The 20650-nt window shown below is 34.4% G+C and overlaps 1 protein-coding gene across 1 annotated transcript; it reads right to left on the bottom strand.

The window, feature by feature from the left end:
- Window positions 1-8402: 8402 nt before the first annotated feature.
- LOC138317821 (centrosomal protein 15-like) lies at window positions 8403-19931 on the bottom strand. Its single transcript, XM_069259739.1, has 4 exons — window positions 19777-19931; window positions 12233-12356; window positions 11729-11803; window positions 8403-10717 (listed from the first exon to the last, which is right to left on the bottom strand). The coding sequence occupies exons 1-4, from the start codon at window positions 19881-19883 to the stop codon at window positions 10544-10546; spliced, it is 480 nt and encodes a 159-aa protein (XP_069115840.1). The 5' UTR covers window positions 19884-19931; the 3' UTR covers window positions 8403-10543.
- Window positions 19932-20650: the final 719 nt, after the last annotated feature.

Raw genomic sequence — 20650 nt, 5'->3', positions numbered from 1 at the left:
ACAAAAAAAATACAAACTTGATTTCATACCACATTTTAATATCTCCGAATAATGCTCGCTCTAAAGAATCATCAAAATTTGAATAAGAAGGAGTCCTTATTTTGTACTGTGTCAATAAGTTGTTCAAAGTATTATTCAAATTACCAACAATAAATGAAATTCGTGTTAAATAAATAGATATTTTACAGAAAATTTCAATTGTGCTATGAAATAAAGCCAAAGCATATATATTATGTACATAATTGTTTGCATAAAAATATAAATACAACACAAAATATTACTCTTCAATGCATGAAACATTGTTATAGAATGCATGAGTAAATTTATCTTGATGAATTCCGTGTTTTGCGAGATCAAGCTATCTTTCGAAGTTTTACCTTCAGTTGCATTTCATAAATATATCCATAGACATATGCGAAGACGAACAATATTGTTAAAGAATTTTGTCATATAACAGCGTTTATTTCATGATCAAATTGTAAAGCAATATTACCTAATTTATCAGATATTGTTTTTCTTAATTGTTTTGTTCATGATATATCTATGTACAAATTTTATAAAGTACATAGTAATGAACGCAGCACAACATTAACCGTCTGCAAAGCACTTTCGCATATATATGTATATATATTTCAAAGTTTATATTAGAATATATGACCAGTATCACAATTAATATTTTTTTTTTGGATAACGTAATAAATTTTATGATCGACATTTCCCTGATCTTAAACTGAGAAACAATAGAATGTCTGTAATACATTGAACACTTTTTGCATTTTTATGTTTTTTTTTTTTTTTTTTTTTTTTGCAAAATTTTAGGCAGATACTTGTTGACAGTGGTCAGAGTGAAATAAAAAGATAAAACAGCATGAAAGATAATAATTAAAACGATGTTTACTTGGAGAAAATTTACTTGATGGGAAACGTATGGAATTTTTGGTTTTAATTCTTAAACGACATACTTGAAATTTACCAAATTAACGCTAAACGGAACGGCTAAATTAAATAAATAATAACGAGTAACAGTACAGAATTATCCATTTGTTCAAAACAAGACGATGTGTCACCAGTGTACGCTTAAAATTCTTGTTTAAAATGGTTACTTAGAATTACGATAGAGCAATTATGTAATGATATCTAGTAGAAGTGGCGAAGATGAAAAAGAAAATCAAAAAATATATAACATATATAATATATAATATATTACAAATTATATCATATAAAAAGTAAAATTATATTTCTATGTCATAAGTTGTTTCTGAATGCCTTCATTCTAATCCCACATTAAATCAAGTACATCAATATACGTCTGTGTTGTCAAACATGACGAATGACAAGGTTTGTTACGTAATATGTGTAATACTTGTATACATCAAGGTGTCAATTGTACGTCATAGGTAAGACAAATGATACATCTGCGCGAGACGACCACGGTTAGATGACTCGGCGTCATCTTGATTTTTATAAAAGTTAGATGCTCACTACCTTTCCGAAACAAACATTTTAAGATTAATAAAAGCAATAATGATATCAGAAATATATATCGATTACCTAACTTGAGGTACAAATCAAACCAACGAAAGATTTCCTGTATAACCTAGGCTTATAGTTAAGGTTAATTTCGCTGTTTTGTCCTCTGGCACAGTGGTAGTCAACTAGATAAAGCTCGGTAATTAGGTCGATGGTGGGAAACATAAGACGACCCGCGTTATGAAAATTAACGATTGACTTTTTTTAATTAAATTGTTCAGATTGTGATGATACAATGTAAATTTGGTATTAACGGTATGTTAATCACATTTTCGATTGTACAAAATAATCATTAACATCCCCTTTTTGAAAACTGAAAGCAATTTCAGCAAGGTAATGGGCCTAAAATAACGGAAAATAAAACAAATCGTTCATGTTGATGACAGAGAGGCAGAACAATCCAATTAGGACGATAGTGGGAAACAGAAGACAAAATAAGACATTTATCCCAATTAATATGTTTCTTGCTTAAAACTAAAGAGTGTAATGAGTAGGATATTAGAACCTGGTGGAATGTTTAGGACTTTATTACTCATTCTCGGACATGAGTGATAATACCTTGTTAAAATAGGAACGAGATCATGAATGATGCATTACTTAACATTACTGCAGAAGTTATGATGTTGAAAAGATTTGTTTTGGATTGGTTTGTTTAGTTTTACGTCCTATTAACAGCCACGGTCATCTGAGGACGTGCAAGGTTTGAAATAAAGGAAAACCGGAGTACCGGGGAAAAAACACCGACCAGCGGTCAGTACCTTGCAACTGCCCAAAATGGGATTCGAACTCGCCTACCAGAAATGAAATCAAATCAACAATTTATCATTCGTGTATGAGCCACTTGTTATCATTGGCAGCGTTGGATGTGTACTGTATAAATGGCAATAAGCCTTAGACCTTTCAACGCAAAGGTTGCAAGTAAAGATAACGTTCTACTTGAAGAAGTTTTATACATGCATTATTTAATGTTATAACAATGACATAATGTGTTTTGGTGTTGTAACGGATGACTGGATGGGAAGGAGGGAGGTTGAAGGATGGATGGGAGGAGAAAGGGAAGAGTGGATAGACGAGTTCTTGTATTTTTATTGATATTTACTTTCAATATTAATAGTTGGTTCGTTCCTAGCATTTTTTTTTTTTTTTTTTTTTTTTTTTTGCTTTCAAACACTCCTTGTACATCTACGCATTGCCTTGGCAAGTGCTTTCTATGAATACTGCTTGTCTATTAAAGATTGATAGTTTTCATGAATATTTCTTTTTAATATTGAATGAAACAAAATGTTGTTCAAAAATAATTTGTATCTATGTTATATGTGTAATGACAGGGAACAATTTATATTTTAATGAATGTATATGAATGGAAGACGAAATTAATCAAAGGAATACTGTAATGGCATCAGAAATCCCAGATTCATCCTAAGCCCTTTTCACAAGGCATTTTCTTAATATATATATATATTATACATAGTGTATGTTAGCATTCAAGAAAAAAATCTTAATCGGTTGTCTTAAATTTGTTATGCTTTTATTTAATTTTTTTTAATTTAACATTTAATGTCTCGGAAAGATTTATGAGGGCTGCCAAGGTTATATTGGGCCTTGTCATCAGCCTTCAAAGATATAAAACAATGTCTCCAAACAGGAGAGAGGGAGGAGGGGGGCTCTCACTCTCCACACCACTGACACTTGACTCATCTCATTCATACCATACTATAAACATTAATCACACAAATAAGAGCTTTCATTCATTCAAGTAATGTTAGTTTCTTGGAAAAAAATCAAGTTGAAAAAAAACGTACTGAAAAAAGTTATACATGGTCATGAGCTTAACATCACATAATTTGTGTATGAATCTGTCGGAGTTGGGTGTACCTTTGAATACATCCATAACCGTTGCAATTTATTACTTATACCACATAAATGAGGTATATATGTCAGGTTGACACATAGCCTGGGGCTCACGCCATGTGTTGGTCATTCGCCGTGGGTAATATTGTGTCTTTTGTTGGTCAGTTGTACTGGTCACTTATGGCCGGTTTATTCCAGTTTTAGCCAACATACATGTATGTATATATAGTTATGTACTAAGGGGACATTATACTAAATTGTCCGACTTTTGTTTTTACAAATTCACATTTCTTCTATAACTGCGTGATTCTTAGGTAACTGCTAGTATTGTCCGCTAAACCTGCCTATATTATCAGGCTTTTTTCATTTTTTCTCTAATATATAGTTTATATGTTAAGCTGAAAAAAATGAAAAAGCCTGTAATATAAGCAGGTTTAGCGGACTATTGCTTGAACAGATCACTATCATACACTGTGTGGTGATCTGTATTCTAATTAATCAGGACGGTCCTAGTAAGACCACCACCTCACTTTATTATACTTTAGTAATTATAAAATAACTATTAGGATACAACTATTAGAGGCATGTTTGAGTGGTATATACTACCTGTACTCCATCATTTCGTCTAGAAAACTGCCAATATTTGACAAAGGTTTGAACCTACTTAGTAGTTTAATGCTTGGAGAAATAGACGAAAGTTAAGTTTTCTTTTTGTAGCATACTTTAAGGCATCGTCATGTTGCTGTTAGTAAAAGCTTAGTAATACATGTACTATGTTTTCTTAAAGATGCTCCACCGCTAACAAAAGGAATTTTTCTCTATCAAAAACAGGAGCAGACGAATTAGTATTTTTCTTTAGTTACAAATGTTACTTACCTTAGAGCATTACCACCAATGAAAGGTTTGATTTTCTAATTTTACTTCAAGATAAATATATTAAAATTGATTAATTGCATCCCGAAAAAAATCCGTGGCATTATGTTTTATATGGAATGAAGTACTAATTGAGCATACACCAGAAGCAAAATAAGTTATTTTGCATGTATTTTTTGTGTTAATTATACATATATATACCCAATTAAACACAATTTATTTTTCAAATGACGAGTATCGTTTTTGCTCTGTCGGCGGGGAGAATCTTTAACTTGTATTTTCCCTTTGAAATCGATTTCTCTTTTTCACAATTGATTTGGAAACTATGAATGTTAAATCATATAGATTGTATCCTCGTGATTATATATCGATATTGTCACCCATATTTGAATATTGAAATATTTTGATAAGGTGTAAAGTATAACCAACACACCAACTGATGCCATAACTTCCTACATAGTAACATCCCCGCTGACTGTTTTGATCTATCAATTGTTCTTTACTGCTCTTTTACAATTACATAGTAATTCAACGGCCATATAAACAACAGAATAGAAACAATAACATGACCAAATATAAAGTTTATATTGGGTGCAGGCCCACTCTCCTCTGTTCAAGGGACTGTTTTATAAATAAACAGGCAAGACTCTTGTATAAACTTCAAATTATCAGTCGTACGATAGCTGACTTACCCACGTTCGATAGATCTCCATTAAGAAAATTGGAAGTATGGTTGGCAAATTTGAGTCTGTTTCGATTGATTTGACAATTGAAGAAAAATTGACTTTCATCTTCAATTTCATTGCAGACTTTGTAATGCCTTTGATAAAGTCAAATGTTTTAAGGTGGCCGTTGGCAGTCTCTAGATTGTGTCTAAATTTACTGAAATGTGTACGAAAATGGTTGTCCTTCATGTTAAAATAATGTTCAATTACATACTTATGCTTGATTATAGTGTAGGGAAATAGTTTCATATCATAATAGAAAGTGAAGTTTATCAAAAAAATAGTTGGTGGTGCAATGAACAACTTGGAATGAGCGGGAACGTGTTGTGATGGACAATCGACAGCTATGGCAAACTAATCGTATAGTTTCATGTGTAATAAAAGTACATTCTTACTCAGCTATTCTTTATATATATACATGTACTTATTTCTATGAATGTACATATAACACATTCAATTTTCTGCTTTTAAGAATCACAATTCCTTATGCATACTCGCATACTCGTAACAGGCGACGATTTTTTGTAATATTATATTCCTTTTCTTTCGCGGTAGGTCCAAGATTTAAGAATTTGATCGCCCTCTGAGGAAAAGTCCCTTTACAGTATATTTTTACGAATCAAAATAAACTGTAGGATATAGACCTTTCATACCTTATACGTGGGAGTTTGTTTTAGCCCTGGTGCAACTAGTTATATTATTGATAAGACTCGCGCATTTGCATAACTTAACTTTTACGTAATTCCCAGGAGAGATATTTTCAAACATCAATATTAAACACATGGGCACAGTTTCTTAAAAAAATCTTCTGAACTATAGAAAATACCTTAACTAATCTATGTTCAAGGGAAAGTTTGATATGAATTGAAAGAAACATGTATAGGACTCTTTCATAAATGTTTTTTTTTGCTGAGAATAAAGTTGAGGAATCAGTTTTTGAAGATGAAGACAGTTAATGAAATTGGAGTCGGTTTTCCGTTATACATTATAACACATTTCCGCAAAAAAAATAGAGCCGGTAGGTCGGATTAAAAAAAAATAATGTCTTTCACTCTTAAGTAATTATATAATGGCCGTAACCGGAGTCTGAGATCGAAATCCCGACTTTTAATTTTTTTTTCGTAGAAAAGTTGGGAAAAAAAATTCGGGTCGGAGGGTAGAAAAATAGGGCCGTTCGTGCAACCCTAAACAGACTTCTTTTTTTTTGCCTTTAGTTACTTTCATACATATACGAGTATATTAGTGAAATAACCACGCTGTAGTATCTCGGAAGCACAGCACGCTTTATTACATATATTTGTCTGGTCATTTTTAGTTAACTTCTAAACTACTTAAAAACAGCTATATACAATGTAGATCAGATAAATATGAAAATCATAACTGTATAAAACTTTAATGAATCACTGCCTATCGTGCTTAAAGATGCTCCACCGCCGACAGAGCATAAACGATATTCATCATTTGAACAATAATTGGTGTTTAATCGTGTATATATATGCCTAATTAACACAAAAACTAACATAAAATAATTTGTTTTGTCTTTGGTGCATGCGCAATCATTACTCCATTCTATATAAGATATAGTGCCACGGAATTTTTTCGGGATGCAATTAATTATTTTTCATATTTTTAACTTGAAGTAAAATTAGAAGCTCAAACTTTTCAATGGTGGTAATGGTGTAAAGTAAGTAACTTTTTTAACTGAAGAAAAATACAAAATCGTCTGCTCCTGTTTTTGATGGTGTAAAAATACCATTTGTCAGCAGTGGAGCATCTTTAAGACTTCTATATGACGATTTCATTTACGACATTTATGGTTTATTTGTCAAAGTGTTAATTAATTTGTTTACATCTTATAGTATTACGTCTTAAAAACAAAACATGTGTCAGACGGGAGCACTGGCCTGGTAGAGGTCACATGGGCAGAGGGGTCATCCGAGGGTCGACTTCTATTGGAGAATGCACAATTTAAATGAACATCGCCCCATGGGACGGGGGAGACAACTGCATGTATGTTTAACGCTGTTTGGTCAATATTTTCTATTTTTTCTTTTACGTATTTTTATGTAAGTGTGGCATCTTTTCTTTTTTAGATATTGTATTTTTGTTGTTCAAGTACATCAAATTAATATCTTTTTTTTCAGTGTATGAGCTGTAGTTTTCATACTACAAACCACAGGGACCTGACACGATATTTTTTTAAAACTAACAGTATACATATATATATATATATATTATGATACTATAATATATATATATGTATACTAATGGTTAAAAATTTTTCGTGCCAGGTCCCTGTGCTACAAATCAGCAAGAGCTTTTAATATGTTATTCAGCAATATTTGATAATTACAATGCTTATAACGCATAAGTTTTTCATTTTACAAAGTGAAATAACAATTCCAAATGAAAGTTGGCGGTATTGCCAAAGTTCGTGATATTTATGTCTATAGTGGCGTGAAATTAATCTACATGGCCAAGCCAAGAAGGAAAGTTGTGATTTACGATTTCATTGATATAAGTAATTATAAAGTGGCTTCTTCCGACAAGTTTTCATCTAAACATACATGAAAACAAGAACCTTTTACAGTACATAGTGTTGTTGCAAAAGCTTAGCATATATGCATGTTTGCCCATGTCTTTGTATGATTTTAACAGCTTAATTTACAACAACTTCTGTTATTAAGTAAATTAATGAAGAATGAAGAAACATTTCAAATTGTTTGTCCAGATATGGCACATATACCTTTGATTGATATAAATAGGTGATTGGTAAGTAATAAAGCTTCACACCACGGCCTTTGTTTTGTGGATTAAATATCTCAAATATTGTCATTCGATTTAATTATATCTCCCCATCTGGATATTAACCGATATTATTTTATAATTTTCATTTCCGACCGATATTTTTCGAAATGAAAAATAATAAATCGGTGTTGTTTTAGTAGCGATTATACCTCTACTTTTTTAATAGGATCGCGATTCGCTGACATTTGTAGTAAATTAGTCCAAACGGTAAGGAACTGTTAAAGGTGAAGATACATGTGTAACTTGAAAATGAATGTGCAGATTTATAACTCGGCAAATAAATTTGCAGAAACGGAACTCCCAATACAGAATCTGCCGATGCGAAACTCAAATATGATTAATTTGCAGATGCGGAACTCGAAAACTAAAAAATAAATATAAATCAGAGATAGAAAATCAACAATTATCAGATGCAAGCTCGAAAATTAAAATATATATATATATATATACAGACCATGCAGAATTGGAGAATCAAGAATCTGCAGGGGAACAGCTTATTGATAAATATTCTCCATGAAAAGAAAGTCTTCGTCAGTATCGCGTTAATACAGCCGAGTGGCTTAAACTCGCATCAAATTCCATTATTTATAGTAGATTTCATCCACAGAATATTTGCCAATATTTGTAACGTTTTTAATTTTGACAAAATCATTCATTTGTGTTGTCAACGTAAAAACAATACATGTACGTAATCATTTTTGTTTCAATCACTATCTCTCAAACTATACGTGCACAAATTTCGTGTTCAAAAAACCTTTTTTTATGATAATGTAAATGTATCTCTTGTTTTTTCTTTTAACATTCTTGGAAGTAAACTAATCGTCATGATGTTTTTTTATAAAAAGCACCAAGAGCTGAACATTGTAAGTGGTAATCCGAAAGGCATACTTTTCCTATTTATCTGATATTCTGTATATTTATTATATTATGGCATTTCTTTATTAGTTTTCATAAGAGAAATTTGAGAGAACCCCCCCCCCCAAAAAAAAATAAATAAATAAAAAAATGTACATTTTCTCAATAACTTATTTACAAAATACTGCAATAAAAAGTTTATTAATAGGGAAGTACAGAATAAAATTCAAATTAAAAAAAAAACCCTCAAATTTCTCTTATTAAACATTGCAAAGACTAATTAAGCAAGAAAAAAAACAAATTAAATTGCATTATTATTTTATAGCATGTAAGAACAACATCGTACAATTATGAACATTGCAACATCATGGTCATACATTGCAGAATTACTGAATGTAACATAAACAGAATATTTCAAGATATAACATACAGTATACATATATATATATATAAAATATTGCATTACAGTACTTAATACAGTGATAATAATAAAGTAAATAAACACAAAAAGCATACTTGAGCAAATTTGGAAAGATAATAAAAAAACACACAATTTCGAAAGATTAGTAATGACAATTATCCATTTTTTTTAAATGAAACAAAATTAGATGACACAAATCTAAATATATACACAATAACAAATCACAACGTTGTACTCAAACAAATACAAAATTGTCTTAATAGTGATGAAAATAACGCGATTGTGAGTAGTGAATATCATAGTGTGGAAGGGAGATAACTCTTACCAATTAAAGAGTTTCAACATAATGTTTCGAACATGAATGCAATTAATATGGAAATGTCATCTGAGAGATTTTGGCATCAAGCTGCTTCACAGTGTCTATAGTTTATTTGAAATAAAATATATTTAATTTGAACTACTGCTGTGTCTATTTGGATAATATGAATAACATGTATTTTTTGGTATTCAATATACATTTAATTTCTAGGTGTACACATATAGGGATGTTAAATGAAAAAAATAAATTAATGAACTATTTCACCAGAGCTGTCAACTTCAGTAACAACTGTAGAAAAATAATGAATTCATGGGAAGGTTACCCTATTGCAATTAATAAATACTTTTCCCCCCATTTATAATAATCTATAAATTATTTCAAGAATTTGTCAACAATTGCCATCTTCAGAAAATTTCAGAGGTAACATGTTATATTGCTTTGTAAAAATGTATATTAATTATTATGACTCATGACAGTGAACAACAATTTGAGAAGCTTTAAGGATGGGCATATTCTAATTATAACATCCTGCTACCAAGAGAAAAATGAGCTCAATTGACGGTAAAAAAGAACACAAAATATATTGGCAGTGTAAACTCGATATACAAAAGTAAAATGACAAGTCACCATAGTTTTAGCCTAACGAAATAATGTCTGAAATGATTTGTGTAAAAGTTTAGAGGAAAACTAATTTACCTACCAACTCAATGTAATTTCAAGCAGAAACATTATACATATAGATTGGAAACTCCTTCTTTGTCTATGCCGACGACAGAGAGTTCGTGGCATATGGACCTCTGGTTTATTTAATTTTTCGTCTCAAAAATTTGATCACACCATCAGAAAATTATTGAACTATTATAACACATCAAAGTTACCCTCCTGTATCTAATTATTTAGATGAATATAGAAAAAGACCTTACACACATACCACTCATAAAAATGGCGGAGTTGTCTCTCTAATATATATTTCTGTTTCAAATCAATTTATAATAACATATTTTTTTGTATTTAGGATAAGAAGTCTTGAAAATATTGAAGAAATAAATTAAAGTATTTAGGCCCAATTAACGAAAGTATGTGTACCGGGGTAATTAATTAAGATATGTTTTGAATATGGAATAAATTTCATACTGAGCAAAAGAAGTCTGTGTTTGTAAGTTATGCTTTCTTGGTCTTTTTCTTGCTTTGTTTAGATGACTTTCCTTTTAAACTTGAGCTTGGCTGTTGTACTGTTGACGAACTGCTACGATGACTGTCAGACTTTCTATTCTGATGTTCTAAGCTCTTCTCATACAGAGGAACCATGCTGCGTACCATTGCCCAATAGTTTGTCTGAAAGTATGAATATGTATGAGACTTATCAGTTATGTGTTGATCATGCTAATTATAAATTAGGCCAAAAAAAAAAAAAAATATTTGTGTAGGGTTACATTGGCAAAAAAATAGGGTCGGTTGGTCGGTCGGATTTTTTTCCCCATTTTTTTGTGTTTTTCACTCTAAAATGATGGCTGGTACCGGAGTCTGAGATCAAAATTCCAACTTTTTAACATTTTTTCAAAGTGGGAAAAAAATTAGGGTCGAGGGTAAAAAATTAGGGTCGGTCGGGTAAGCCTAAACAGACATAAATGTATTTTTATTTTGGCCTTTGCATATCTGAATAACACAACATGCATAATGCAAATCAGATTTACATGACTTCCCAATAATAATTTGGATAATTTAGTGGTAGGGAAAAGGGGGGAAATATATTCTATAAAGTTACTGATTCTAATCAAGCAACCGTATTTTTTTTGTGATTATATCTATAGGAATATCAAGATTTCGAAACAGTTTCTTGGGGTTAATTTTGGTTTGATTATTCTAATGTCCTATCAACAGGATTTAATGATGTGCCAGTTTTATGTCATAGAGGAAAGCCAGAGTATCCACAGAAAATCACCAACCTAAGTAAGGTACCTGGCAACTGCCCCACATGGAATTCAAACTCGTGGTCCAGAGGTGGAGGGTTTCAGGTTGGAAAGTATGGAGAACATAAAGATTATGTTACACAACCAGTGAATGTTTTGAATGTAATGTTTTAACAAGTATGCTACCTGGGAAGAGGGTTTTGGGTTACCATTTTTCTATACTTCTCCAGATAAAAAATCTATAGACTTTAGTATTCTACATTTGCACATTATAGAGTTATCTGCCCTTGTGGATAGGTATTGATTGTGACATCATGTGTGTCGTCATACTTTTCAGAGAAAACGATGTGAGTTTCACTCAGAAAATATTAAGTTACCATGAATACCTACCCGCAAGGGCAGATAACTCTGCAATATACAAAGACGAAATATTCACCTGCAGTGTAGTCAGTCTTGGGCTAGGGGGAATAGCCGCCTCTGCCCCCAACATTTCTTCAGTGTCAGCGATATTCTGTAACAACAAAGTGTTCATGAAGAAATTGCTGTACATATATTGAAATAAAAAATTCTCTTTAAAAAATTATTTAGTTGTGCTTTATTATTTTGTGGATTATGTATATCATCACAGTTGTTATATCCACCCCTGGTCTGTGTCATATACAATTTATAGTAAAATTGAAGCTTCTGTGTGCGACAATAGATGAGATAAATAGTTTGGTTATTTGGTCTACATCAAAAGAATTAAATATAAATTTAAGATACACTGTATGACTTTGAAGTTGGACAACGTTGCTGCTTAATCTTCAAAGGAAAACTTTGTAGACCTGAAATTGCCTTCAGTTTTGTTATGGGGCTGATATAACGGCAGTGCTAACAATATCTGAAATATTGAAAATTTATGTAGTTATGTAAAAATACTTAGTTAATGCAGTTTACATACCTGCAGAAATTGCTCATTCCGTAAACGTGCTCGTTCCCGTTCTGCTGCTTCTTGAAGTGTTCGGCTGTCCTGACTTTTGGTGTAAGAAAAGCTGTAGTTCATCAGAGCCTCTCTTTGGGTTAATCTTCAAAATATAAGAGAACAAGTCACTGTTGGACTACAACAGTTTTCAGAACTCATGTTTAATTGGTGTTTTAATCTGCAAGTACATGTAATTGCCAAATCAATCAAAATTTCCTATTACACACTACCGTATATATGTCGTTACGTTGATGTGAATTGACCACAAGTCAAAACATTTGATATAATGTCTTAGTGTTAAAGTTTTCAACTTCTATCTATCTTTATATTGAAATATAATTTAATTCTGTATGTTACACTCATTTCTATTGGTTAGATCTTTGAGGTTATTTTCCCATAAACTGAAAGAATTGTATGTCAACTATTATGAAGTCATATTTACAAAACGGTTTTGTGGGGAATTTTAAAATCGATACAGTCTAATTATAGCCAAACTGAATTATTGGATAACATATCACTGCGCCACAACTCAATTTGTTTCAATGTAAAAGTAAGTAAAATCACTGAAGTTTATGCCTAATTAATATACCTGAGTGAGTTAAATGAATTAAATCATAAGCTTTATTCTTAATACCTTTTGGGGTTATGAAATCAAAGATATTGAGAATATATTGAGAATAATGCTTAAAGTGAACAGTCGGGCAAGGATGGCTAAAGTCAGTAAAATTGGTGTGAATGTATCCAGTATAATTTCTTGTGAAATAGAAAAATAAAATCTCTCGCCAAAATCTGTCTGCGTACGAAGAAATTTTATTTAAAGTATGAGAATTCTAAAACGTCCTCCCGGCTCACTATGTCCGTGGTTACATTTCCACGCAGCCTCGTTTTCAATGCTTTCAAATTTTCTTTACTTTAATGGTAAGAACTGGGAAACTAAGCATAACTTGAGCGTCGTATTGATAAGTGAGAACTTCTGGAAGGCCAATGAACGCATTTAGACCGGTTTTCTTTGCCCGACTAATCACTTTAAATAGAATAAACAATTTGATTCAGATTTATCATAAGGAATTTCTATATTACTACACTTGAGAGCAGTCAGTTACACATGAACTATTGATTAAACCTCAGCATGCAGACAATTGAACAATCTAGGACTTGAATGTCATTATGTTTCCTTTTTTGTGCTTTTGAAATAGAGTCGAGAGAGAAAAGTGAAGAGAGAAAGAAAGACTAGGCTATATAACAAGAGGCCCAGAGGGCCTGTATCGCTCACCTGGTTTTTTGTTAGTAATTATCACAATTAAAACAATTAGAAAAATAAGCAAAATTGACTTCCAAAGTTTAATTTTGAATCACAACCATACAATGATGCTATTGATACCATACAAATATGCTATCCAATACATAGGTTCAGAGACAAAGTAATTTATATGAAAGTAGTAGCCTAATTGACCTTTTTGACCTCGCATCTACATGTATTGCCGTCTAAGGCCCCGGGGGTCAGCCCTATCATTTGTACAATTTCAAATCCCAACCCTATAAGGATGCTACCATTGCATTATAAGTGCTCTTCCATTCTAAGTTGCAGAGAAGAAGTCATTTATATGGAAATAGCTAAATTAACCCCTTTTGACCCCACCCTTCAGGCCCCCGGGGGTCAGCCCCACCATTTGCAAAATTTTGAATCCAAACTCTATAAGGATGTAACCATTGCATTATCAGCGTAATCCCATGTTAAGTTGCAGAGAAAAAGTCATTTATATGGAAATTGACCACTTTTGACCCCGCCCCTCAGGCCCCCGGGGGTCAGCCCTATCATTTGCACAATTTGGAATCCCCACCCTATAAGAATGCTACCATTGCATTATGGGTGCTATACCATGCTTAGTTGCAGCGAAGAAGTCATTTATATGGAAATAGCCAAATTGACCCGTTTTGACCCCGCCCCTCAAGCCCCCCGGGGGGGGGGGGGGGGGTCAGCCCTATCATTTGCACAATTTTGAATCCCCACCCTATCAGGATACTACCATTGCATTATGGGTGCTATACCATGCTTAGTTTCAGAGAAGAAGTCGTTTATATGGAAATAGCCAAATTGGCCCCTTTTGACCCCGCCCCTCAGGCCCCCTGGGGGTCAGCCCCATCATTTGTACAATTTTGAATCCCCACCCTATAACGATACTACCATTGCACTATGAGTGCTATCTCTTGCTTAGTCTCAGAGAAGAAGTCATTTTATGGAAATAGCCAAATTGACCCCATTTGACCCCGCCCCTCAGGTCCCCGGGGGTCAGCCCCATCATTTGCACAATTTTGAATCCCCACCCTATCAGGATACTACCATTGCATTATGGGTGCTATACCATGCTTAGTTTCAGAGAAGAAGTCGTTTATATGGAAATAGCCAAATTGGCCCCTTTTGACCCCGCCCCTCAGGCCCCCGGGAGGTCAGCCCCATCATTTGTACAATTTTGAATCCCCACCCTATAAGGATGCTACCATTGCATTATGGGTGCTATATATCCCATGCTTGGTTTCAGAGAAGAAGTCGTTTATATGGAAATAGCCAAATTGACCCCTTTTGACCCCGCCCCTCAGGCCCCCTGGGGGTCAGCCCTATCATTTGTACAATTTTGAATCCCCACCCTATAACGATACTACCATTGCATTATGAGTGCTATCTCTTGCTTAGTTTCAGAGAAGAAGTCATTTTATGGAAATAGCCAAATTGACCCCATTTGACCCCGCCCCTCAGGCCCCCGGGGGGTCAGCCCCATCATTTGTACAATTTTGAATCCCCACCCTATAAGGATGCTACCATTGCATTATGGGTGCTATATATCCCATGCTTGGTTTCAGAGAAGAAGTCGTTTATATGGAAAGAGCCAAATTGACCGCTTTTGTCCCCGCCCCTAAGGCCCCCGGGGGATCAGCCCCATCATTTGTACAATTTTCAGTAATTAGCCCATAAGGATACTACCAGTCAAACTTTGTTGAAATCCGACCAGCGTTTATGGAGAAGAAGTCGATTGTTGACGGACGATGGACGACCGACGCTGCGGTATCCCATAAACTCACCTCGGTCCTTTGGACCAGGTGAGCTAAAAATCAAAAATGGCTTGTTAAGTTTTTTTTAAAGCTATCACAATCGTACCATTTTGAAGAAATAAATGGTGTGACCTTGATCCGTGTTCACTAAAGAAGATCAAGGACACACCATGCCATCAACAACCAAAACAGCAAAATCTCATATTGGAAATATAACAATTAGAACAGACGGCCTTACCAAGCTATTACGCAAAGTGAATCCAACAAAAGCACCTGGACCCGACAACATCACAAATAGCTAGAATACTTAAGGAATGTGCTGTACAAATTTCTCCCAGACTATCAGCAATATTTTAAAGCTCCCTAAATACTGGACTACTACTGACAGATTGGTTGTGCGCAAACATATAGGCCATTTTTAAAAAGTGAGAACGACATGCAGCAGAGAATTATAGACCAGTATCATTAACATCGGTACCATGCAAGCTGCTAGAGCACATTATTTGTAAACACATGCTTAACCATCTAGAGCATCACAACATCTTGACATCGTTCAATCATGGATTTCGTTCTGGATTTTACTTGTGAAACACAACTTGCCGTCACTATGGATGACCTCATGAAATAATACGATAAAAACAAACAAGTCAATCTAGCCATCCTCGACTTTTCAAAAGCATTTGACACTGTACCACGGCCACCAAAAACTCCTACACAAGCTGATCCAATACAGTATCAAAGGAAATCTACACATTAGTGGCTCTCACAATCTTCCTGACACAGCGTCAGATGGGAGTATAGCCCTTGAAGGAGAATTCTCTCAGGGAACAGTATTATTTCGGACCGCTATTGTTTCGCTAGCTGTCACATCAATGATCTACCTGATTGTGTTAGTTTAAAAAGTACGACTCTTTGCAGATGACTGTCTCCTATACCGAGAAACACAGGATGACCTAGCTACACAATTTTGAACAATTGGGCAAACAATTGGGGAATGAAGTTTAATGCAAAAACGTCAATAAAAGATAAAAAAAAAAGTAAAAATTCTACACCTTAAACAGACATATCCTGGAGCAAGTAAAACACAACCCATATCTTGGTCTTACAGTTACGGACGATTTGAAATGGGACACTCATATTACAAAAATAGCAAAAAAAGCTAGCTCCACATTAAGTTTTCTAAAACAGAAACTCAAACACTGCCCAACTACATGCAAAAAAATAGCATACCCGGTATATTTCACTGGTGCCCTCTATTCTTGAATACGGTGCAATAATTTGGGACCCTTATATCAAAAAAGACATTGACAAACTTGAAAGAATACAAAGACTAGCAGCCAGATTAATTTCCAACTTCTACAAGACCAGGGAGGAAGGTTATACGTTACAAGAATGCTAGAGGATCTGAAACTACCATCACTTCAGATCAGACATGAACAACTAAACAACGACCCAAAAGAAACATCAGAGATATAAGTATTACGAAAATCACATCACCACAAATATTGTTGAAAAAAATGTCACCAGAAATTCAAAACCCCGGCCTCATGGTACCGACACACAACTGTGAGCAATACAGGAATTCCTTCTTTGTGTGTACAGTCATTGACTGGAACCACTCAGAGGATAAGGTAGTATGTGCCCCAACATTGGAGGCTTTTAAACATGCCCTGTAAGATCCTCTCTCTACCGTTGTGTTAAAATAGAAACGGGTTCTACAACGTATCATATATAGATAAAGATAGATAAATCCGAGACTGATGCATAAATCCAACATACTTTAATTTTGTAATCATGATGTCACAATAGAGACAATTGATGTTGCATATCGATTTTGAAAAATAATCCATTGGAAATTAAATGCAATCGTCCATTTATATGTGTTTTATTTCATTAAGTAGTTTGGAAAATTAATTATAAGCATTGATGTCACTATTTTTTTACTTCATCGGGTTAAGAAATAAATTTTGTTTGCAAAATTTTATGAAAATACACTATGCAGATTAATTCACACTGTTTGGAAACAGCATTTTTTCATCACCCTGATGAAAATTGTGAAATCAATTCTAAATGTCTCTGTGAATAGTAAAAGAATCTGTCCGAGTAAGATCCGGGGTCAACCAGAGCTAGGTCCTCAGTCCGAGTCTTTTTCTTTATTATATCAATGACATTGTAGATGGCATCTCTTCCTCCATTAGGCTCTTTGCAGATGATACCATTATGTATTTAGCAGTTGCATCCACAGAGGATGCCACATACTTGCAAAGAGACCTCAGCAATTTGGCCTAATTGGAGATTGTTTGCTTGTCTACTTGTATAGTGGAACTGTTGTCCTTTTTATAGTGCTATTTCACTGAAACATGCCGCCAAAGACACCAAGCAGCACACCCCACCGGGTCACATAATACTGACAACGTCTCACTCCCTGTATGCTGAGCGCTAAGCAGGAGCAGAAACTACCACTTTTATAGACTTTGGAGGGTCTCAGCCTGGGGACAAAACCCAGAGCCTTCCTCACAGGGGCGAACGCTCAACTCAAGGTCAGAACTGAGGCGGTGCCAAGGGAGGCATTAGGAAATATCAAGTCAGTTAGGAAGAAGAGAAAAGATAAGATCTTAAATTTAGTCGCCTTTTACGATCATGCAATAGGGGCAGCATGTACAATTCTAACGCCCTACAATAGGAGAGAAAATGGAAAATGGCTTTCCATCCTGGGAAATGCCAAGTCCTCACTGTCCCTAAAAAGTAAAAACCCCAATTAAACCACCATCAACCCATATGTACTTCATGGTCAAGAACTAGAACTGAGGTGAAATACTTGGGTGTCACCATTAATTCAGATCTAAAATGGGACACCCATATTAACAACATATTTATTCCTTGGCCTCCTGAGGTTGAACCTCAAAGTATCGTCATGTTCCATCAAAGAAAAGGCCTATAAGTCCTTTATACGCCTTTTCTTTGCTGGGACGATACAGAGATTACACGATCCGATACATATCACGATACCTCACCTACGATCAGATACATATCACGATACTTTATTTATATAAATGGTATTGTCAAAGCAATGAACCACTTCAATGGGTGCGATTAAAAAAACCCAACTAATTAATTTTAACATAGAGAGTTCTATATTGTCACAGATTACAGATTCTTCTTTAGGAAAATAAGTGTGTCCACAGTGTCAGGACAGTAACAATAGAGCACTCCTGGTAGCGGTTACTTTATGTCACCGACAGTGCTTGCCGTCTCACTAGTCCGTGTCAGCCATGCTTTTTTAACATATGCCGCACTGATTATGTAATCTCATATTTGATTGGCTAACCATGTTTACAGTCATCGCGAAACGACCATTAAAACGCTATCTTAACACAGTGCTCGTATTCCCGGAAACGAGACTCACAACTACTTTCACTTTCAGAATTTCGATCTTTCGGTGTTTGTTTACAGTTATTCTATTAAAAAAAAGATTAGTTAATATATTTTGAAGTGACAATATAGGATTGCTCTTTGTTTTTCACAACAATATAGCTGCGATACCGTATCGTAATTTGCTTCTGTGGATCGATACTTGTATCGTATTGAAGTGTATACCGCGATTCACCGATGCATCAGTGTATCGTCCCTGCCCTAAGTCCCTGGTCCGCCCTCAGGTTGAATATGCTAGCGCAGTATGGGACCCCTATTTAAAGAAAGATATAGATAAGGTAAAAATGGTTCAGTGCTGAGCTGTCTCCAACCGCTTCCATAACACATCTAGTCTCGGAGGTATGTTGGAAGTACTAAACTGGCGAAGTCTCGAAGATCGCCGTAAAGACGCGAGAACGACCATGATGTTTAAGATCATCCACCAGAAGGTTACTAGCTATTACAACAAAGCACCTCATTCCAATCAAAAGACCCACAAGACACAACCACCACTTATCATTCGAATCAACATTATGCAGAACAACTTCCAGAAAAGAATCTTTTTTCCCCAAGAACAATAAAAGAAGGGAACCACCTTCCTACACAAATTATATCTTCTGAAACTGTACCCTAGCTCATTCGAAATCCGCAATCTCAAAACACAAATATTAATTACCAACTCCCATATTTCATGCTCCACAACCACTCGACATAATCTTCACCATGCTGAAGTAGGTCGATAACCGGTAGAAATAGAATTAGAAGAATTACATGTAACAATCACAGAAGTTCGACGTTCGGTCAATTATATACAGTATAGGCCTAGCTAGGTATATTTACTATTATTGACAGAACGTCAAACCCCTGTGGTTTTAACCTCACATATTGTCGTTATATTTTTATTTTGTAATTTTGTTGGGATGTCTTTTCTACATTTTCACACAATATCATCAAAGATGAGTTCAAATGGAAACAGTAAAACCACAAGCAAAGCCTTATGTTAAGGTGAGGTGCAGATCGAGTGATCAAAAACTTCTTGCAGAACCCAAAAATGCTATATTTACATCTCCTCGTGAAGTCGACTGAGCTGAAGTTCGGTTCGTGTCCATTTTGCGAGTTTATCATCGTACGTTTCCGCCGCATCATATCTTGGATCTGATGGCCGTTTCATTCCACTGACTGGTGTTTTCTGTTTGTTGTCGACGACGCTAAAAGGAGAGTTCTCCAAGGGGAGATAAGTTTTCAACTTGAAAATCTTTAGAAATAAAATCGTTGATATTAGGACATAATTTTCACCGTAATGCATATAGAAATATTTGATATTGTCCATAAAATACAAAATTCATTTATAGATAATAATTTATTTGGTAAATGTAAGAATAAATCGTTTCTAACTCATTGTGAAACGCCTACGGGAGAGTGGTACAATTTTCGTTCCTTGTCCGGTACTGTGTCACTTAAACGCTTGAAATAAGAAGACACTGCTCATCAACTTACAAACGTTTGTGAGATCTAAAACTACACTTGGAAGAAAATGGACGACGAGTTCAGGGTCGATTTCGTAAAGGTGAGGTGCAGATCGAGTGATCAAAAATTTTTTCAGAGGTTTATGCAGAACCCAAAAATGCTATATTTACATCTCCTCGTGAAGTCGACTGAGCTGAAGTTCGGTTCGTGTCCATTTTGCGAGTTTATCATCGTACGTTTCCGCCGCATCATATCTTGGATCTGATGGCCGTTTCATTCCACTGACTGGTGTTTTCTGTTTGTTGTCGACGACGCTAAAAGGAGAGTTCTCCAAGGGGAGATAAGTTTTCAACTTGAAAATCTTTAGAAATAAAATCGTTGATATTAGGACATAATTTTTATCGTAATGCATATAGAAATATTTGATATTGTCCATAAAATACAAAATTCATTTATAGATGATAATTTATT

This window comes from Argopecten irradians, chromosome 1 (assembly GCF_041381155.1).
Source record: "Argopecten irradians isolate NY chromosome 1, Ai_NY, whole genome shotgun sequence".
Lineage (NCBI taxonomy): Eukaryota > Metazoa > Mollusca > Bivalvia > Pectinida > Pectinidae > Argopecten > Argopecten irradians.
This window is presented reverse-complemented; position numbering and strand designations above follow the sequence as displayed.

Bases quoted from the DNA above. Each gene is read 5' to 3' on its own strand.
- LOC138317821 (XM_069259739.1), bottom strand. From the start codon at position 19,883: ATGAAACGGCCATCAGATCCAAGATATGATGCGGCGGAAACGTACGAT. The intron at 12,357-19,776 runs GTAAATATAGCA...TATATTTTGAAG, and splicing joins AGTCGACTTCACGAGGAGAT to ATTAACCCAAAGAGAGGCTC. The intron at 10,718-11,728 runs GTGAATATTTCG...TCATACTTTCAG, and splicing joins CAAGACTGACTACACTGCAG to ACAAACTATTGGGCAATGGT.